The 19,612-nt window shown below is 34.2% G+C and overlaps 1 protein-coding gene and 1 long non-coding RNA gene across 2 annotated transcripts; both read right to left on the bottom strand.

The window, feature by feature from the left end:
• Positions 1-1,057: 1,057 nt before the first annotated feature.
• On the bottom strand, positions 1,058-5,915 carry LOC112740653 (replication protein A 70 kDa DNA-binding subunit D-like). Its single transcript, XM_072215987.1, has 12 exons — positions 5,810-5,915; positions 5,461-5,615; positions 4,623-4,639; positions 4,398-4,542; positions 4,037-4,304; positions 2,584-2,680; positions 2,357-2,484; positions 2,184-2,268; positions 1,991-2,080; positions 1,680-1,901; positions 1,362-1,485; positions 1,058-1,258 (listed from the first exon to the last, which is right to left on the bottom strand). Exons 1-12 carry the CDS (start codon positions 5,913-5,915, stop codon positions 1,058-1,060), a joined length of 1,638 nt encoding a protein of 545 aa, XP_072072088.1.
• A 12,165-nt stretch (positions 5,916-18,080) lies between these two features.
• LOC112744249 (uncharacterized) lies at positions 18,081-19,365 on the bottom strand. Its single transcript, XR_003172721.3, has 2 exons — positions 19,214-19,365; positions 18,081-18,417 (listed from the first exon to the last, which is right to left on the bottom strand). It is a non-coding gene; the product is annotated as an uncharacterized lncRNA (long non-coding RNA).
• Positions 19,366-19,612: the final 247 nt, after the last annotated feature.

The following is a 19,612-nucleotide window of genomic DNA, read 5'->3' as shown; positions in this document are numbered from 1 at the left end:
ATTAAATGTAATAAACAATGTTATAAATGTCATGATAATCTATTAATCATAATAAATTTAACGTTACAAATATTCAAATTCCATACTATTTGAACTACTTATATAAGTCTCTTATCACTATTTCTTCAAATAACATTAAATTTAGCACAAGAAATTTATTTTCGCACTACACAACATCTCAAACTTACTCAATGGAGCATCATTCTTTGGACAATATCACCAAACAAACAGACAATTGGTTTATCAAAGTTCGCATGGTTCGTCTATGGATAACATTAATACCCACAAATAAAGAAGAGTTTCTTTACTTAGAAATTATTATATTAGATGAAAAGGTACAAAACAAGCATATTTTTTGTATTTTTAAATTAAACACTTACCAACACTATTTTGAATTTGCAATACTTGAGACATTGTCTGATAGAGTGGGTCAAAGAAAAATATTAACAGGTAATTTCACTTTATACTATTTCAATTATTCTTATTAAAAATAACTTATTTAATAAAAAAAATTTTACACATTTTTGTTCTTTTTATTGTAGATGCTATTAGAAAACTGCATGCACATCAAGAGATCAAGAAAAAACAAAACCATACAAATTCAATACACATCTTTAGAAGAAGAACATACATACAAAGATGGAACAAACAACACAATAGAAAGTGCATACAACTCAACAATTCATAAAGAATATGCCTTTACAAGAATCTACAACAGAAAAAGGATGACTAGCGCCACATAAGGAGACCAAATTTATCGACCAAAACAAATGCAAAAATCAAACCACCAAATAAAAATGTCATTTTGTACAACTCTAACATTCAAATCTTTTGTACTACAAATTATTTTAAACAAAACACCTTTTATATTTAACTTTAATTTACACATATTTAATTTAATTCTACAAAACATAGTCATTTTTAATATTTATTATATACTATCATTAAATTTACTATCTGCGCATCGCGCGGGTCTCATTCTAGTTGATTCAATAAAAAGACATCATCAAAATCTGGTTGATCTGTTTTTGCAATACTAAAACAAAAGAGAAAGTTATTAGCCAAAGGGGGTTACAGGGTCAGAATTATATTTATCCAGGAAAGCAGAGACCAGAGAATTCTCATTAGTCATTCTCAGCACATGAATCACATATGGTTCATAAGAGTTCAGATTCCTCATCTTGAGTTGCACTTTGAAGATGAACTTAATATCCCTAAGCTTATTAATCTCTTCGGGACAGGAATTTTTCTCAACACCCTTCAAATTTAGCGGAAAAAAGTTCATTCATGCTCTCATAAATAATAAAAATTAAGGTATAGTGCAAAACAATTAACACAAAAAAATGAATATGACATCAAACCTTAGTCACACAAGACTGCCTAAGGTCATTAGCAGAAACTCCAAGAAACTTTGCAGCTTCTCCATCGAACAAAACAAAAGAGGCGGCATCGGTGTGGTCTATCACCCTTATGTGGATGTTGTACCTATTATTCACCAGAAAATATACAATCCAAGAACAACACACTACATAAATTATACCAATAGTCAGAGTGTCTATACTATGTTATTATTGAATTGGACGCAAATAGTTTTTTAATGGCTTATCCAAGAGTCTCCATCCCACACGGTAGAATAGTTTAAAATAATCCTTATGTTAAAGAAGTATCGTGAGTCATACCTCGGCTCATAGAACCCGTAGTCTCTAATGCAATTGGGACAGAAATATCTTTTCTCAAGTTCCCTTAAGCCACGACGACACTTCTTACATCCTTTGTACCACCAACCAAACTCGGTCTCAACTTCTTTAATCGTCCCGCCTGTAACAAATACAGCATCATAAAATCGATGGATGCAAAGGTACAACACAACAATTGAGATTATGATCCAACAAACATTAGAACTAATATAATGAAAAAAAAGGAAGAGTAATAAAGAAAGGATTTTACCTGATTATACTCCTTTATCTCGGCAATTGTTTTGTAGACTGACAGACGCAAAAAGTCTTTCTCAACTGAAACAGGTTGATCACAGACCAGCGGCATTATGCCTTGTCCGTCAACAGGATCCAATTTGTTTACCCTTGTATTTTTAAATCAGAATTTATGAAATTTGCTAATAGTTAAATAATCAAAAGCCTTGTATAAATATTCTGCTGGCCACACTACTGATCTATATACTGTACCTCGCAAAGAAATCCCTGGCAGCTGGAAACTCAACATTGATAAACAGTTTCAAATTGTAGTTTGTGTTGGAAACACCCATGACCCCTACAAAAAGACATAACAAATTAAAGAAAATACCAGAAGCATATGATGACACAAAACATGCATTCAAATAGCAGTAAAATAAACAAACCAGTATAAAATTTCATCTTGCCCATTTGGAGAATAACAACATAGGTAAGACACGGGTGTTCCTCCAGATATTTGAGCAAATCAAAAGCAAAAGACTGCCACAATGTTACCCTTAATTTCTGTCCACCCCTATAAGAAATAGAAATTCTTGTAGAGTAAAGAGAGGCACAAAATTTCAAAATAAGATTTTAAAACAAAAGCCACTATCAAAAAGATATTAAGCATTACTCAAGATCATCAAGTTCTATGGTGATATAACTTGACGGCTTCCCGTCCCGGGTGAATTCGACCAAGTTACCCTTAGAGGCAAGCTGACCTATCACATCTACAAAATAAAAGCACCAATCTTTCCATTAACAAAACTCTATCTGCTCAGATATTTCTCCAAAAATGACACATTTTTTTCCAAAGTTTCATCCATGTTGAAATCAGATTTTTTTTTATTTTCTTAAAAATAGAAATATAAAAGACTGTTAATAAATAGTTAGGGCCTAGAAATCAAAGTTCGTGAAAAAACAAAAAATAAATAGGTTAGTACTCCTTACCAACGATACCTTTAAGGGTACTAATTCTTTAGTTAATATATATATGAAATCTATATTTAGAGGTGTTAAAATAAAACGCATAATAATAGAAAACAAAGCCAATAACAAATTGAAGAAAATTTAACTAAATAATATAATTTTTTTTAGTCCTATACCTATAATAAAAAATAACGCATCAGCCAATTCAAATGACATACATTAAATATAGACATATTATGTAATAAAATCATATTGATAAATTATTTTGCCCAAAAAAAATTATATTTCTTTAATGAAATTTTTTAATACAGAATTTAAATAAAAATAAGACACATTAATTTTTAAAGTATTATTTAACCCTTATAACCTTATAAGGATAATACAGAAAATTATATAAATTTTTTTATTAAACAAAATTTAAATGAAACAATATTTAACTGAGTTAGAAATTATATTATTTCTTAATATAAAATTATAGCAAGAGAATAATTGTTACAAGTAGGGAATAATAAAAAAAATTCTTCCTTAATATAATTTCTTAATGTATCAAATTTTAAAAATAAGACATGCTCTGTCATAGTATATTATATTATATTATGTAAAACTTTTCAATCAATTCAAAGGATACAAAGCTAACATTCACGGCAAAAGCCCAAAATAAAGCCTAACTCTTTTCCATAGATTTGGATCTTCTAAAGTTTGAATTTCAATTTAGAGAGTAAAGTCTGATCTTTCTACCCTTGAATAGTTTCTCTTTCATATTTATTCTTGGTCCCACATATGAAATAAATGGTAAAAGATCACACTTTACTCTCTAAAGTGAAATTCAAACTTTAGAGGATCCAAATCCCTTTTCCATGGGTAATAACTAATTTCTCATGGGTTAGACCCTATAAGCTCTTGGGGTGTATATTTGGTTAGAAGATAAAAAGAGAAGTAAATTTTACTTAAATAAATTTCACGAAAATTATATGAATCTATAATACTTGAGACTTGAGAGGAATAGCAACAACCATCAATTGAATCCATATCTATCCACTATATGCTCATAATAAAAAATACAACAAATGGTGCAAAACAATATATAGGATTAAAAAATTAGACCTAAAAAAATTAAACAACACATGCATTATAGATTAATCTAACAAAGTACTTACCAACTAAATAACCATCTTCTTTAGACTCTGATTGAATTGTTTTGAACGGAACAAAATTGAATCTGTTCAATGGAAATGAAGAATCTTGTACCGGATGCACAATCGTGTCCCTCTTGAAGTGGATTCTAAATTCGTGTCTAGTAGGCTTGAACTTGATGGTATTCAAAGCAACTCCAAAATTAGTGACCACATACACGTTGCCCTCAGCGAGTAAGCCCTCGAAGATAGGAACAAATATGTCTTTTACAGTGCATTGAATTGTATCCCCCTAAATGCATTAATTTTATAGAGTCATAGATAAATGAGGTTTATTACTCAGGTATTACCAAAATAAATCTGAAATGCAAAGAGAAAAATTTACCTCTTCATCAAGGACAACCATCTCAATAGGTGCCTTCATTCCAGATTTTGCAAATTGAGAAACGGTCCAAAGTCTAATGACACGTACTTTGAGCTTCCACACCTTATGCGCTGGACCAGCATTGATACACTTGATGAGATCATACCTAAAAATCAAGGACCTCATATTTAGTGAAAGATAAAAAAAAAATTATTGTGAAACAATCCACATGGCACATGAACTCACCTAGCTGCCATTGCTACCTGTCACTACAAAATTATTCAAATATTATGAATTTCTGTATAGAGTAAGAGTAAGTGTGGTGATCACCTATGCTATACTTATAGAGAGTCACAGCACTGTTCAGCCCCAGTATTGGCAAGGATTGCAAGAATCTTTACGTTTCTATCAAAATCCAACTAAAAAAAAGGAAAAGTTTTTGGACTATTCAGAATTAAAGAATTTGAATAATATCAATAAAATAATTATGAAAATTAGAATAGAAATTAACGGCCAACATTTATTGTGTTCTATTGAGTTTAATTCTGAAAAATCAAAATAAGAAGCAATATATGCTGAAGAGGAAATCACCATATTTACATGCACTAATTAGGTACTGTAAATTAGAAGAAGTTTCGAAAAGGCATGAAATTATTTTATTTTTGTATGTTGTCAAATCATTCTATATCGTAGATATTGACATTTCAAGAGGTACAGAATAAAGGGGGTATGAGAATTAAATTTGATATATAGCACCAATTTTTTGTTTCTTAATCTAATATAATTCCCAAAAGGTTTGTTAACAGTACCTTCAATATGACCAAAGATTGTGTTGAGAGCATAGTATCATATTTTTCATAAATTAAAATTTGAGGCATTGATTTTTATTGACTCCAAAAAAAATATTGCAACATAAGACAAATTAAAAAAAATATAAGATTTAGACAAAATACAAAAAATTACGTGAAAAGAGGTATTAAAAATAGGATCAATTGTATGATAAAATTAATTATATATGGGTCGCATGCAATTTGGGATTAGGGTTTTACATTACATATATTAATGAATTAGTTTAGAGACTTACCATGATTACAACCAAGGTTCTAAGAACAGGGGAAAGACCCAACGAAGGATCCATTGGGAAGCTGCTGCTAGGATTGGGCATGTTTGTGTGCAAGTGTTCCAAGTAATTGGTTTTTTTCTGTGTAATCTCAAACACAAAACACAAAACACACAACCCTGAATAATCAAATAATCATATACAAATTTTACAATAACACAAAGCAGCAGCAGTACAACAGAGCCAGAACCCAAAAATCAAATAATCGTTCAACGATTTCAACAAAACACAAAACCTATAATCATTCAATAATTTGTTGATTTCAGAATAGAAATTCAAAGAATAAAATGAAAATTGAAGAACAGGTGCACACCAAAGCCACTGACCTTCGAGACAATGACGCCGAGACGACGGCGACAAGACGACCGCGAGCAAGAAGAATCCGACGGAGGATGGGCGCCGAGTGAGGAAGAAGACATCGAACAGGGGATTTGACTTGGAAAACACCGACAGTACAAAGAGAGACTCCTCGGACAGCCACGGACGGCGGCAACCGGTCACTCCGTTAGGCGGCGGTGGAGGCTAGCTAGGGTTTTCCCTTTTTGTTTTTCTTTGAATGAAGAAATGAATGAAAGTAACAAAAGAGAAGAGGGAGACCAAGAAGCAATAACGCGTTATTCCTTTCACCCCTCGAAACGACGTCGCTTTAGGCAAACCGGCTGGATACCGGTCCGATCCAATTAGTTGGATTATAAGCTAATGTATTATAAATTAATGTTAATTCATATGTAGTATATAAACAAATTTAATTAGAATAAATAACAATTTATTTATTTTATTTTAGACTTTATAAATGAAAAGACTAATTCACTAATATAACAAATTATAATTAGGCCCAGTTTGGATAACTAACTTAATTAAGCTCCTTTTGATAAAATAACTTAAACAATAAATGACTCTGTTAAAAGTAACTTATAAATAAGTTATTTTGTGTTTGGATTTTTAACTCTAAAAGTGCTTATTTTAAAGAAATGTAATGAAAAGTAGAAGTATTATGAGAGAAGTCATTTTTTTTAACTTCTCTATAAGCTCCAAAATAGCTTTTTAGAAAGTTGCAATTTGGTTTTGAAAATTGCACCCGACATTAATACTACTACTTTTCATAAGTAAAAAGTTAAAAAAAGCTACTTCTAGAGTTTCCCAAACGGGCCCTTAATGCAGTATAATTAATTAACTAATATAAATTATAATAAATTATATGAATTATATTAATTATAATAAATTATATTAATTATATTAATATTTAAATATATAATCAAATCAAATCAAATCAAATCAATTAAATCGGAAAACACTCTCCGAAGCATGCCACGTCGGCTCCATCATTAAGTGCAGACATCCAATTTTTATATAATAGAATAGATATGATAGAGGAGATTGAGACGAGAATTTTGATACCAATTTTATAGAAATCAGATCAAGATTGGACCAAACGGGCCAAACCAGACCAATTAAACTCATATTGGGCCCTTGGCCCAACTAATCTAAACCTAAAGAACCCTAAAACAGCACTCTCTCTCCTCACTTGATATTGATATTCACTCTATTTTGTTGTTGTTGTTGTTCCCCTTCTTTCCCCCCTCTTTTTTTTTAGGAATTGTTTCTTTTTGTTGTCATGCCTCGTGTGAAACTTGCTGAGATAGCGGATAGTGACCCAGAGGACTCTAGTAATAGTTTGGATACCGACTCTTCTGTGGATGATATGGACGATGTTCCTCAAGAATATGCAATCGAGTTTTCTGAATCTGTCCCCCAATCTTGGGTTAAGCCATCAGATAAGAGGGCTATTTTTGTGGATCCTCCTCCGATTAAGAAACCTTTTTTGGACCCTCCTTCCTCTAGCTCACTATTAGGTATGGATAAAACTATGAAGCCCAGCTTTGATTCTTCAGATTGTAGAGTTTTAGGTGAATTTGTTGAGAAGCCTTCATATCAAGTGGGTCCTGCTGTACTTCGTTCTCGGTTGAAGCGCCAAGAATTTCCATGGACGTCTTTTAAGTCTGAGGCAGCTACTCACGTGAATAAGGTTTGGCAAAAGTGGGTATTCACAGTGTTGTTTGAGGAGGGTGGTAATTTTGTGAGGAGATTAAAACTTGCTGGTGTTACTGAGGCTATCCGCACATCTGCAGGTTGGTTGTTCTCTACCATCTATCATCATAATTGATTCTTATCATTTCTTTATTTTGTTGCTATATATTGAAGAAGCACTAATTGATTTCTTCTTGGCAGGCTTGGGTGTTCAACGAAATGGATATAATATGAGTTTACTTTGGCAGAGGTGGTGTTCTCAGACTCATACTTTTCTAACCTCTTGGGGTGAGTTTTCACCCACTTTGAAAGATGTTGTGGTTCTTCTTCAACTGCCAGTGTTTGGTAGTGTGGATCTCACTCTTCTTTGCCCAGATTCTAATTTGCTTAAGCTTGCGAGACGTCTTCAAATGAGTTTAAGTGATGCTGGTCGATATGCAAAAGAGTTGTCCAAAAGTAGGCGTGCTAAGAATTTTCCTCCAAGGATGAGCATCCGAAGACTCGTCGGTCCTCGAGAGGAAAAGAGGTGGTTGGCGACAAGAAAGATTCCAAGAAGAAGATTACTGTTAAGTATTCTTACTCTAATTGGTCTCGTCATTTCTTTGGTGATTTTCTCAATGGTGAGTTTGTCCCTACTCCTGTTGTTCCTTCAGATCTTAGGGAGTTCCTTTTGAAATAGAACCTTTTTCATTAAAAGCAGCTTCCCTAAGATCTGAAGGAACAGCAGGAGCAGGGACAAACTCACCATTGAGAAAATCAACAAAGAAATAACGAGACCAATTAGAGTAAGAATACTTAACAATAATCTTCTTCTTGGAATCTTTCTTGTCGCCAACCACCTCTTTTCCTCTCGAGGACCGACGAGTCTTCGGATGCTCATCCTTGGAGGAAGATTCTTAGTACGCTTACTTTTGGACAACTCTTTTGCATATCGACCAGCATCACTTAAACTCATTTGAAGACGTCTCGCAAGCTTAAGCAGATCAGAATCTGGGCGAAGAAGATTGAGATCCACATTACCAAACACTGGCAGTTGAAGAAGAACCACAACATCTTCCAAAGTGGGTGAAAACTCACCCCAAGAGGTTAGAAAAGTATGAGTCTGAGAACACCACCTCTGCCAAAGTAAACTCATATCATATCCATTTCATTGAACACCCAAGCCTGCCAAGAAGAAATCAATTAGTGCTTCTTCAATATATAGCAACAAAGTAAAGAAATGATAAGAATCAATTATGATGATAGATGGTAGAGAACAACCAACCTGCAGATGTGCGGATAGCCTCAGTAACACCAGCAAGTTCTAATCTCCTCACAAAATTACCACCCTCCTCAAATAACACTGTGAATACCCACTTTTGCCAAACCTTATTCACGTGAGTAGCTGCCTCAGACTTAAAAGACGTCCATGGAAATTCTTGGTGCTTCAACCGAGAACGAAGTACAGCAGGACCCACTTGATATGAAGGCTTCTCAACAAATTCACCTAAAACTCTACAATCTGAAGAATCAAAGCCGGGCTTCATAGTTTTATCCATACCTAATAGTGAGCCTGAGGAAGGAGGGTCCAAAAAAGGTTTCTTAATCGGAGGAGGATCCACAAAAATAGCCCTCTTATCTGATGGCTTAACCCAAGATTGGGGGACAGATTCAGAAAACTCGATTGCATATTCTTGAGGAACATCGTCCATATCATCCACAGAAGAGTCGGTATCCAAACTATTACTAGAGTCCGTTGGGTCACTATCCGCTATCTCAGCAAGTTTCACACGAGGCATGACAACAAAAAGAAACAATTCCTAAAAAAAAGAAGGGGGAAAGAAGGGGAACAACAACAACAAAATAGAGTGAATATCAATATCACATGAATACCAATGACAAAAATGCTCAAAATATAAAGGAGAAAATTGCAGGACACTCAAGAAATTCTGAAAAAGCCAAAGAGCATCGCATGTCAAGAAAACAACCGAGGAGTTCTCAAATGAAACAAAAAGCAAAGGTATGAAAATCATTCATCATATTCTTTACTTGATAAGGCCACTAACTTCTCATATCCTCACAATATCATATTTCATTTGGTGACATATATGAAAACATTGCAAGACATTATACATTTATAGTTTTGAAAGAATATAAATATTGAACACTAGTAAATTGTTTTAATTGAAAAAGTTTATAAACAAATTACTTATGACTATGCTATACAAAAAAAATTAATTAATTAAATTAAATTATTTTTTATTTTTAAATATATATTTTATAGTTACAAATGAACATTGCTCATAATTTTTAATTTCTTTTTTTTATTATTTGTGATTTCATTGGAAACATATACAAGTGAGGATATAACATCCAAAGTTGCAAGGTGAAATATCTTTATCAAAAAATCGCTATAGCTAATTCCAAAATTAGCAACCCAATATACATGGGGGCTGAAAGGGGTTACATGAGAACGAAGGTAGAGAACATAATAATAAGGGTTCAGAGTAACAAAGAGTACAGAATGATACGGGTTCAGAGTAACAAAAGTCCAGAATAATACGAAAAATGTCAAACACACAATAGCAGATACTCAAGCACCAGAATTTCATACAGAAAAATAAGAGTACGCATTTTATGACAAAACAAGAGCAAGATTGGAGACACAAAAAAAAAAGAGAAGAGAAGAAGAAAAAAGAGTCTTACCAAGTAAGAAAACAGAGTAAGAAGACAGAGCGAAGTTGAATGTGGGAGTGTCCTTTACCCTAAGAAAAATTCCCAATTGTTGAAGAAGACAGAGGGTTTGGATGGTGGTGGTGATAACAGTGATGGTATTGAAAAATATTGCCATGCAGAAGAATGCCCTAGAACACGCTCTCCCCTATCCTTCCAGGTGTTCTCCGTCTTTATGCCTCTCTCCAAATCAGGTACTCAAATTTAAAACGCGTCCAATTAAAAGGGTAAGAGTTTCTCTCCTTTCTTATTTCCTTAATATATATATATATATATATATATATATATATATATATATATACACTACTTTTAAAAAATAAATACATACGTACATACAAATAAATTATGAATATATACTAATTTTATTTATTTATTTTATTAATATTTTAAATATTTGCACAATAACATTCTTTTATTCATTTTTTTTTAGTACATAAACCATTAGAGGGCTCGGATCTCAATTGCCCAGTGATTCCATTCCATAACTTAAAAGGTAGGAAAGACAGTAGTTAGAAAGTAAAGCATTGATCCCTAGAAATTCAGGAGCAGCAAATCAGTCATAGGAAGAAGCCAAAGCGGAAATATGAAATGAAAGCTTTCGACTCCGCTGGATCTCGTATTGATTATATGACAATTCGAAGCATTATTTTTTAAATATTCTCATGGAGAGGGTATACCTAAATATCTTTCTGTGTATCATTTTGATTTGTGGCATTGATGTACAACTTTTTCTTGAATAAAAAACAAAAGTAATACATAGTAATCGGCTGGGCTACTTTCCCCAGGAATGGAACCCAGGTCGGCACAACTCCTATAAAAAATAATAAGCAAAGACTGGCACCCCCTTTTCATCTGTATCTGAAAACAATGGTTAGGCCTTACCTGGACCTTCCGGTCGGCTTGTGATGAGGGCTACTCGTAGTAAGGCTTTAGTGCCCGTCTGCTTTCTGCCTGAAGGTTGAAAGCAGAGGATGTCCGACGCGCAGAGTGCTCCACCTGACTTGGACCAATTATTTGCGAATCTTTGTAATGAATACACGAGGTGTGTGCATGAAACCGGGAGGGTATTACCCCCGGAATGGACCATGCCCGACCTTGTTCGGGCAGTGCTTGGGGATGAGGCTATTCAGCACGGCTTTCTTACGGATGCCTATCACAGCTTCAGTAATAGCCGGCACTCCTAAAGCAGTTAACCAAATGTGGGATCTTTCCCAATATCCTCTACGCCTACTTCTCTTCCGAATCCAAGAGTTGGGTCAAACTTTCAAGCAGTCAATCAAGCAGCACTGACCGCTATTCCATAGATAGCATAGAGTTATTACACAGCGGCCTAATAGAATAGGCTAGCGTCACTATAAAAGCTGGATTGAAGAAGGTTGGTATTGTCTCAACGTAACTCAATAGATTAATAAATCTCCGATCTCTCTTTTCACCTCAAGCTCTTTCTCTGCTTTTGCTGCTTTCCGATAGAGTAGTTCAGGGAAGGCTAGGAAGAGTTGATTCTTATTCAACCGAGTTGAAGTTAGCAGCATGTCGATTACACACCAGAGGTTGGTAAGAACTGAGGGACAATGCCCCCCTAACCTAAGTGGGCCTACCAGCGAAACAACTGGTACTGGGTCGGGGGTGGGGGGTTGGTTTCGTGCAAGGCCTTCGCAGCAGGAAGAGGCAGTTGTCATTTGAAAGGCTCAGACCCGGAACAATTCCTTTCCCTATTGGGGGAGAATCTTCAAACCTTTATTGCGGGAATACCCATAGAAAGAGCTAGCAAAGGAAGAAGGTAGTTTCATTGTTCTTGTAAGGGAAAATTCTATCTTCAATCAGCGGCTCTCTTTAAGAGATAGGAATAGCCTACAAACAAAATAAAAAAAAAGAGTAGCCCGAGTGAAAGAGTTCTTGTTTTAGTAGTTAAGGAGTAGCTAGCAGCTATGAGTTCCGAGTTGACGAAATCAAATAAAAAAGAAATCTCTCTGGACTGGTGACACCAGTACCACACTCTACGGCACACATCCCAAGTTGTAGTAGACGAAGATGGTCACCTAGGATAGGCAGACAAACCTGAACCTTTTCAATTCAATCTTGAGAGATGAAACTTGGTGGTCCACTAGGGCTTACTAATTTTATTTACTTAGAACTGATAAAGAAGAAAGACCTCTTGAAGCCTTTGTGACCGATTAAAAGCCATCGAGGCTAGTAGGAAAAGTTTTCAGGAATTATTGAATCAGAAGCTTCTCGGGAGTCATAGACTGTTTTCGACGTGAAGAAGACTCGGTTGTAGATCGCTAGGCCCCTTATTAAAAATTTCTATATGAAGATTCATATGAAAGGCTAGGCACCTTCCCCCCGGTCAAATAAGGCGCACATTTCATAAAGTTTGATAGAACTAATGCTACATCTGATCTGATCTGCTAATAAAATGAGATATTCTATCTCTTCCTCCGAACAGGTGAATCATAAATTTTATTCACCTAGGAAAACGCTTGAAAACACGACGAAAGAGACTTGCTACTATTGATTCCTTGACTTCGAATATGGTTTACAGGTCGACTTCAGTAAAGACTACTCTAGAATCTTGGATTCCTTTGAAGAAAGGAGTCAAAAGGTACTTAAAGACTTGGTATTAAGGATATCAACGACAAGAACAATCTACTTTAACTAGAACTATTTACTTCCACAACTTCTCTAGATTCGATGGAATTCTCTTGCTTAAGCACCTAGCATGTCGCCATATTCCTTATGTAACTAAGTCATCTCTGCCTCGCTGCGGGTCAACACCTCCGAAAGAAACGAAGGACTTCATTCAGCGAGTCCGCGATCGCCCTCTAAACGATCAGAATAAGGTAAAGCTTGAAGATAAGTTTTGTACTCTATTAATTTCTCAGTCCCTCTAGTCGGGTGGGCGCCGGCCGGTCTTTCGACCAGATCCCCCTAAAAACCGTACGTGCGGGTCTCCCCGCATGCGGCTCATGCCATTCGAGGTGGCCCGGCCCAGCATTCATTCACAAATCCTGTAGTGAAATTGAGACTGCACTCCTTCACCTTGTCGAAACCTTGTTCTAATAATCTCGCAGAGTACCAAGCCCTCATACTTGACTTGAGATGGCTGTGGATTTGAAAGAGTTGCAACTCTTATGGAGATTTGAAATTGGTGATCAATCAACTTATTCCATAAGGGCTAGCGAGCTTTATTCCATAAGGGCAAGCGATTGTAGATTCTCGGAACATGGGTGAAGGTGATCTCCCTAAAGCGCTTGATCAGGTCAATGGCAAGTTCTTGGTACGATATGAGTTGGGGCTCTTAGGTCTTCCATTCTCCCCTCTTACTCACCTCTGAATCTATAAAAAAAGCCTTTACCTTTTTCATAATAAGGTAAGCATCCAGCTCTTGATCCAGAGCTACTGCTTCAACAATCAACTGAGCTCAGGAAGTCTTAACATATTCAAATTATACAGACATATTTATATTTGAATATCATAATATTTACAAATACATATATTATTATAACAAAAAAAATGAATAAAAGAGGGAAGATTTGATCCTTTAGAGTTATTATATATATATATATATATATATATATATATATATATATATATATATATATATATATATATATTATTTTGTTAGTATGTTAAAAAAATATTTAAATTATTATAACTCTTTTGAGTACAAAAAAGTTCAATGCAGCTTGAAGGAGTACTTTGTATCCTCGAAAACTACATGGGGCTTATGATTGTACTAAAAATATAAACCTTTTTTGTATATAAATAATTTTAAGAATGACCTACAAACATGGTCAAACAAGAGTCAAGTTCCTCCTAAAAGTACTGGGTAAAAAGGATGAAACCCAAAAGAACACCTTGAGGAGTTGAATTTCTCTTCAGTGGGAACTAAATTGGTGGAAGTGAATTGGTTGGATTTGGAGTGTAAAGAGCGTCATCTAGTTGAAAGAAAATCAAACTAGATGTCCCTTCACTAATGTCACATGTCAGGAGCTTTAGTTTAACGTGTGGGAATTAACTTCCTCCTTTGAACAGTTGAGAAGACTTAAAGTCACGGGAATACCAAAAGATATTTGGGATAAAAAAGAGTAAACCAAATATCAGACTAAAACCATTGGACAATAGATTTCCTCTTCATCATGGTTTTACACTATAAAAAGGACCTCAAACCACCTCTGTAAAGCATCCTTTACTTTCACCTCCACCTTCACTTTTTCACCTTCACCTTCACCTTCATCCTCTTCTGAGAGCTTCTTTTCTGAAAACCTTTTACCTTCTTTTTTACTTCTGAAGCTGAGAAGCTAAAAAACCAATCTTTTCCTCTCCCCAAAATTCCTCTCCTTGTTCTTCATTTCATTCATCACCTTCACGAGTAAAAACTGGTATTCGGGTGTTCTACCAGAACACTCGACAACCATTAACCAGTCCCTGCCAACTTTAAACAAAGCTCATTCATCCTCTTGTGACATTAGTGGAGGTCTCAACACTTGTTCCCCACCTCTATTTCTCATCATTAGTTCTTGTATTGCTTATTCGTCATTAATAGAAGTATTTTCTTCACAAGTATACTTACCCTGAATCTCCCATCTTAACTATTATTTTTTACTTAATCTACTTTTCACAAAATTCACCCGAATCAGTGATGTTGAGATGGGCATAAATCAAATTAGACAAATTCAATTTATACATGTAATAGGTAAATCGAATCAGGTGGATCAGATTTATGCATGGTTAGAATTTTTCAAGTAAATCGAAGTAGCCTAATTCGATTTACCTTGTTAGAGACCTATATGCATAAATCGAATTAGGTGAGGCAGATTTACTAAGGTTTCAGGCTAATTCGATTTATGCATGTAGGTCTCCAACAAGGTAAATTGAATTAGGCTACTACGATTTACTTGAAAAAATTCCAACCATACATAAATCGAATTTGTCTAATTCGTTTATGCCCATTTCAACATCACCTAGTAAATCTAATCATCCTAATTTGAATTACTGCTGAAAATTGTAATTCGAATTGTCCTAATTCGATTTATGTAGAAATAGACTTTGGATAATACAAGTAATATTTTGATGCAATTGGTTTATATAGGTACTTTACCTTTAATTTTATGTGATATTATTATTAATTTTTTTTTAATATAGTTTTTTTGTTCACATACTAAATAATGTAGCCTTGTTATTTATATATGCAGCAAACATTTAATTTTAAAACCTTTAAACTTGGATTCATCAAATATAGGTGAAAAGAGATGAAACTTTAACAATACTTATTGAAATGACTACCTGTGAATATTAATGTATATTTTTATAGCATATTTTTTTCTATTTTACTTTGCAAAATTATATATACCATAGTCTGAAGATATTATAGGATATAGAATGATAAAAAACAACTACTTACTATTAACCGTTAGATGTGCTACTGAAACCATTAAAAAAACAATAAAAGAGTATTATATCATAAAAAATCTATGAGAGGAGACATTAAGATAAACCTTAAGCAATAAAAGAGTATTATATCATAAAAAAATTATTTAAAAAAAAAAAAAGTAGTAAATGGAAGATGTCAAAAATCTTATAATAAGCAATAAAAGAATGTGACATATTTCCTTCTTAGGTACTCATGATTTGAGCACGAAGAATTCTTCATAAAACATTATACGAAGAGGAGTATATGATCAATTTTTATGTACCAATTATGTGCAATGAAGTCTTTGGTTTTCTCTAGAGATCAAATAATTAAATCTATTTTAAATAATTAAATCTATTTTAAATTTGTTATCATGATCTTATAGCAGGTGCTCATTCAAGAGTTTCTTGATTGCCTTGAGTGAGTTTGAAAATTTCTAATTTGAATGATCACGTGTGTGAGAATCTGCTATACATTGTAATACTTAAACGGGAAAAACTATCAAAAGTACTCATGAAGTTTACGAACGTTGACAAAAGTACCCATAAACTAAGGAAATAATGCTGTACCCATGAAAGATGGGTTCCGTATGACAAAAGTATCCAAATCTTATTTTTTTGTTGATTGTTTAATAAAATTCCTAAACTACCCTACACTAAACCTCAACTCACTTTTTCAACCTTTCATAACTGATCAATTTGCACCAACTCTTGCTATGGAGCCCAAAACTACTCCTACAACAAACCAGACCGAAATCAATGGTAGTGGTGGTGGTGGTAGAGGATCAGATCTCAATCGATTCACTCATAAGTTTATAATCCATACCCAAACCAAATTAATCAAACACCAAAAATTACTCAAAACATAAAAATTTTCAAATCCATTCATCCAATTTCAATTCACTTTAGCAAAACTAGAAATAGAAAAAGCCATCAACCATAAAAAATCAACAAATTCATTCATCAAATTTGTAATTTATTTCAGCAAAAATAAGAAGTAGAAGTAGCCATCAACTGGATCTTCTGTAAATCAATATCAACCTTCATAAAAAAAGCAACAAATTAAAAAAAAAGTAGAACAGTGTCATTTTAGTAGTAACTAAATCAATTTCTGAAAAGAAGAAAAATAAAATAAAAATGTTTTTAAAAAAAGAAATACATTTTTCTTCGCCGGCCGACTGTAACATAGCCATTGGCAGAACCTCCATCCACAATGCCGCCTCTCTTTCTTCTCTGATTTCTCTTTACCGAACCCGCTTTCTGCATGCAAGAGTACCACGACCCCTCTCTCTTCTCAGGTGTGCGACGATGGTGTTCTCCTTGGCTGGGTCAAACACGCCACGATGACGTTCTCCTCGGCTGCAACAAGCGCGCCACGGCAGCATTCTCCTCAGGTTGGGTCACAGGTGTGCGATGAAGGTGTTGTAGTCACCTTAATAGTGAGAGGGAGAAGCAGTGAGAGGGGAAGAGATTGGCGGTAATGGAGTAAGTGGGTGGCGGACGACAATGAGAAGGTAGGAGGAGAGTTTCTGTGACTCTGTGAGGATTTTTGAGGGATAAGTGAAGAGAGAGGAAGAAGAGAAAAGAGAAAGTGACAGTAGAATGGGATTAGGGTGGGTAGTTTAGGAATTTTATTAAAAAATCAACAAAAAAATTAGGATTTGGATACTTTTGTCATACGAAACCCATCTTTCATGGGTACAGCGTTAATTTTTCTTAGTTTACGGGTACTTTTGTCAGCATTCGTAAACTTTATGGGTACTTTTGGTAGTTTTTCCTACTTAAACGCCTTCTTGTATGCATTCTTGTTATCCATTCACAGCAGACAATAAAATTTTAGAAATTTGGGTCTCCCATTTGAGTTACGGTATATATTCTGCTGTTTCAGCTTCTCATAGTTATGCCTTTCAACATGTTTCTCAGGATTTGGTGCAGGGTCAAACCAGTTTGTAGGTAGATTTGTCAAGTCTTGGTATTATCAAGTCTTTCACCGGCCATTTTGTTTTCATTCCCAGAATCTGTGAAATGGTATATTGGATTTGCAAACCGTTTAACTGATGATTGTAGGAGAGAAATGTGGGAAGAGTGTATCCATGATAAAGTCTGGTGAAAGATATCAACAAATTGCCATAAAAAATGATGAGTATGTCTAAAATTAGATCAAAATGTTCACACTGCCCTTATAACACTTGTAGTATCAAGTCATATCAACACAACAAGGTGGAGACCAGATAGTTATTTTTTATAATTCTTTAGGACGATGTATAATGGTATCTATCTATAAAACAAAAATCCAAAATCAAGTCATTATATTCCCAAATTTCTTTGGTAGAGATATATATTTGTCAAAGCTAAAAATGCTTCATGCCCAAGAAATAAAGTGTTTTTTTTTTTAATTACTGTAATAATAATGATCAGGTGGTGGTGGTCTATTTAAGAATGAAGTTTTTGAAGGTCTTTTTTTAAGGATTTATTCTGTCACGGCCCAAAATGAGCCATGATCGGCGCTAAGGAAAATAATCCCCAAGCAAGCCTAACCGACTCAAATATAAGTTGAATAAGAAAATTACAAATATTTTAAATAAATTTACAATGTCTAAAATGAATAATTACATATTTTTAACAAACAAAAAAAAAATAAAATAAATATGGGTGGATCCTGCCTGTGACATATGGAGCAGATGACGTCTAAGAACTCAACAACAAATAGATACCCATTGCAGATCATTACTCTTGGATAGAAAGGCTCACATAATCAAATATTTATTCCTGAAAAATATTTTTAGAAAAACGGAGTGAGTTTTGCAACCCAGTGACTAGACAGTACATCTATAATTCACATGAGACTATATAAACATAATTTTAGTTAGAAGATAATAATTTATATAAATAAGTGAATCAATAAGGGAGTTCTCATACAGAAATCAAATCAAAAGTCCACACTTGGGCGACTCCACCTCTATGGGTAGCCCTTTCCTCTTGTGTGTCCTAACGGAATATCAGATCTAACGTGTGGCCTACACGTTAGGCTAGCAACACCCCTGCTAGCTGGAGTCTGAGTTAGATGCATCTAAGTTAACGTCATAACCGCCGTTAACTACGGTTTTCTAATACGAGCCTCCCAAACCAATTCAAAACATATAATTTCAAATACAACAAATCTTTGATCTTTCAAATATATAAGGTATCGAATCAAATCAAATCAAATCAGATAATACTTTTTCATCAGAAACATTTTCTCAACTCAACTTCTTCAATCATAAATAATTTCAAACACATTTCACAATTTCAAAGTCAATAAGTACTAACAAATACTTCAATGTTTCAAAAGTATATTTTCAAGTAAAATCAAATGTTCTAAAATAATATAAAACTTCATCAAATATATATAGTCTCATGTAAAATTTCTAAGATATGAACTTCATAAAAATATTTTTTCAATTATAATAAATTAATTATTCTAATCAAATCAAAGTTCTTCAACAATAATTTTGTAAATATAATTAAAAACTCAGAATAGCATAAACCAAAAAATGTAACGGTTATAAATGTAAAGCCTACTCACAAATTGGTCCCAAGAGACCGAGGAAACCAAACCAGAGTGCCAAGATAAAAGGTGAGGAAGGTTGAAGTAGAATAGAATGAAAGAGCACGAAATTCGGACCGAGGTAGTAGCAACAACTTCGATTTCTCACTGCAGCAACCTCAATAACAGCCCTAGTATAACATAGAACAACCACGATAACAATGGCAGCGAATTTAATAGCCTACGGTGGTTTAAAAACTGAGCAAAAACAGAAATAAACATCAAGCAGGATAGGACAGAGTCAATAATAGAGCTTTATGGCAAGACAAGGCAAAACAAGATTAGTCTTACCAAAGAAAAAGAAAATAAGGGATGGAGCATCAGCAGCTCCGGTGACCGCCCGACGTCGACGGTGAAGGACACAATGGAACAGCGGTG

Source organism: Arachis hypogaea, chromosome 14, assembly GCF_003086295.3.
Source record: "Arachis hypogaea cultivar Tifrunner chromosome 14, arahy.Tifrunner.gnm2.J5K5, whole genome shotgun sequence".
Lineage (NCBI taxonomy): Eukaryota > Viridiplantae > Streptophyta > Magnoliopsida > Fabales > Fabaceae > Arachis > Arachis hypogaea.
The sequence above is the reverse complement of the archived record's forward strand: the minus strand, read 5'-3'. Positions and strand labels throughout refer to the sequence as shown.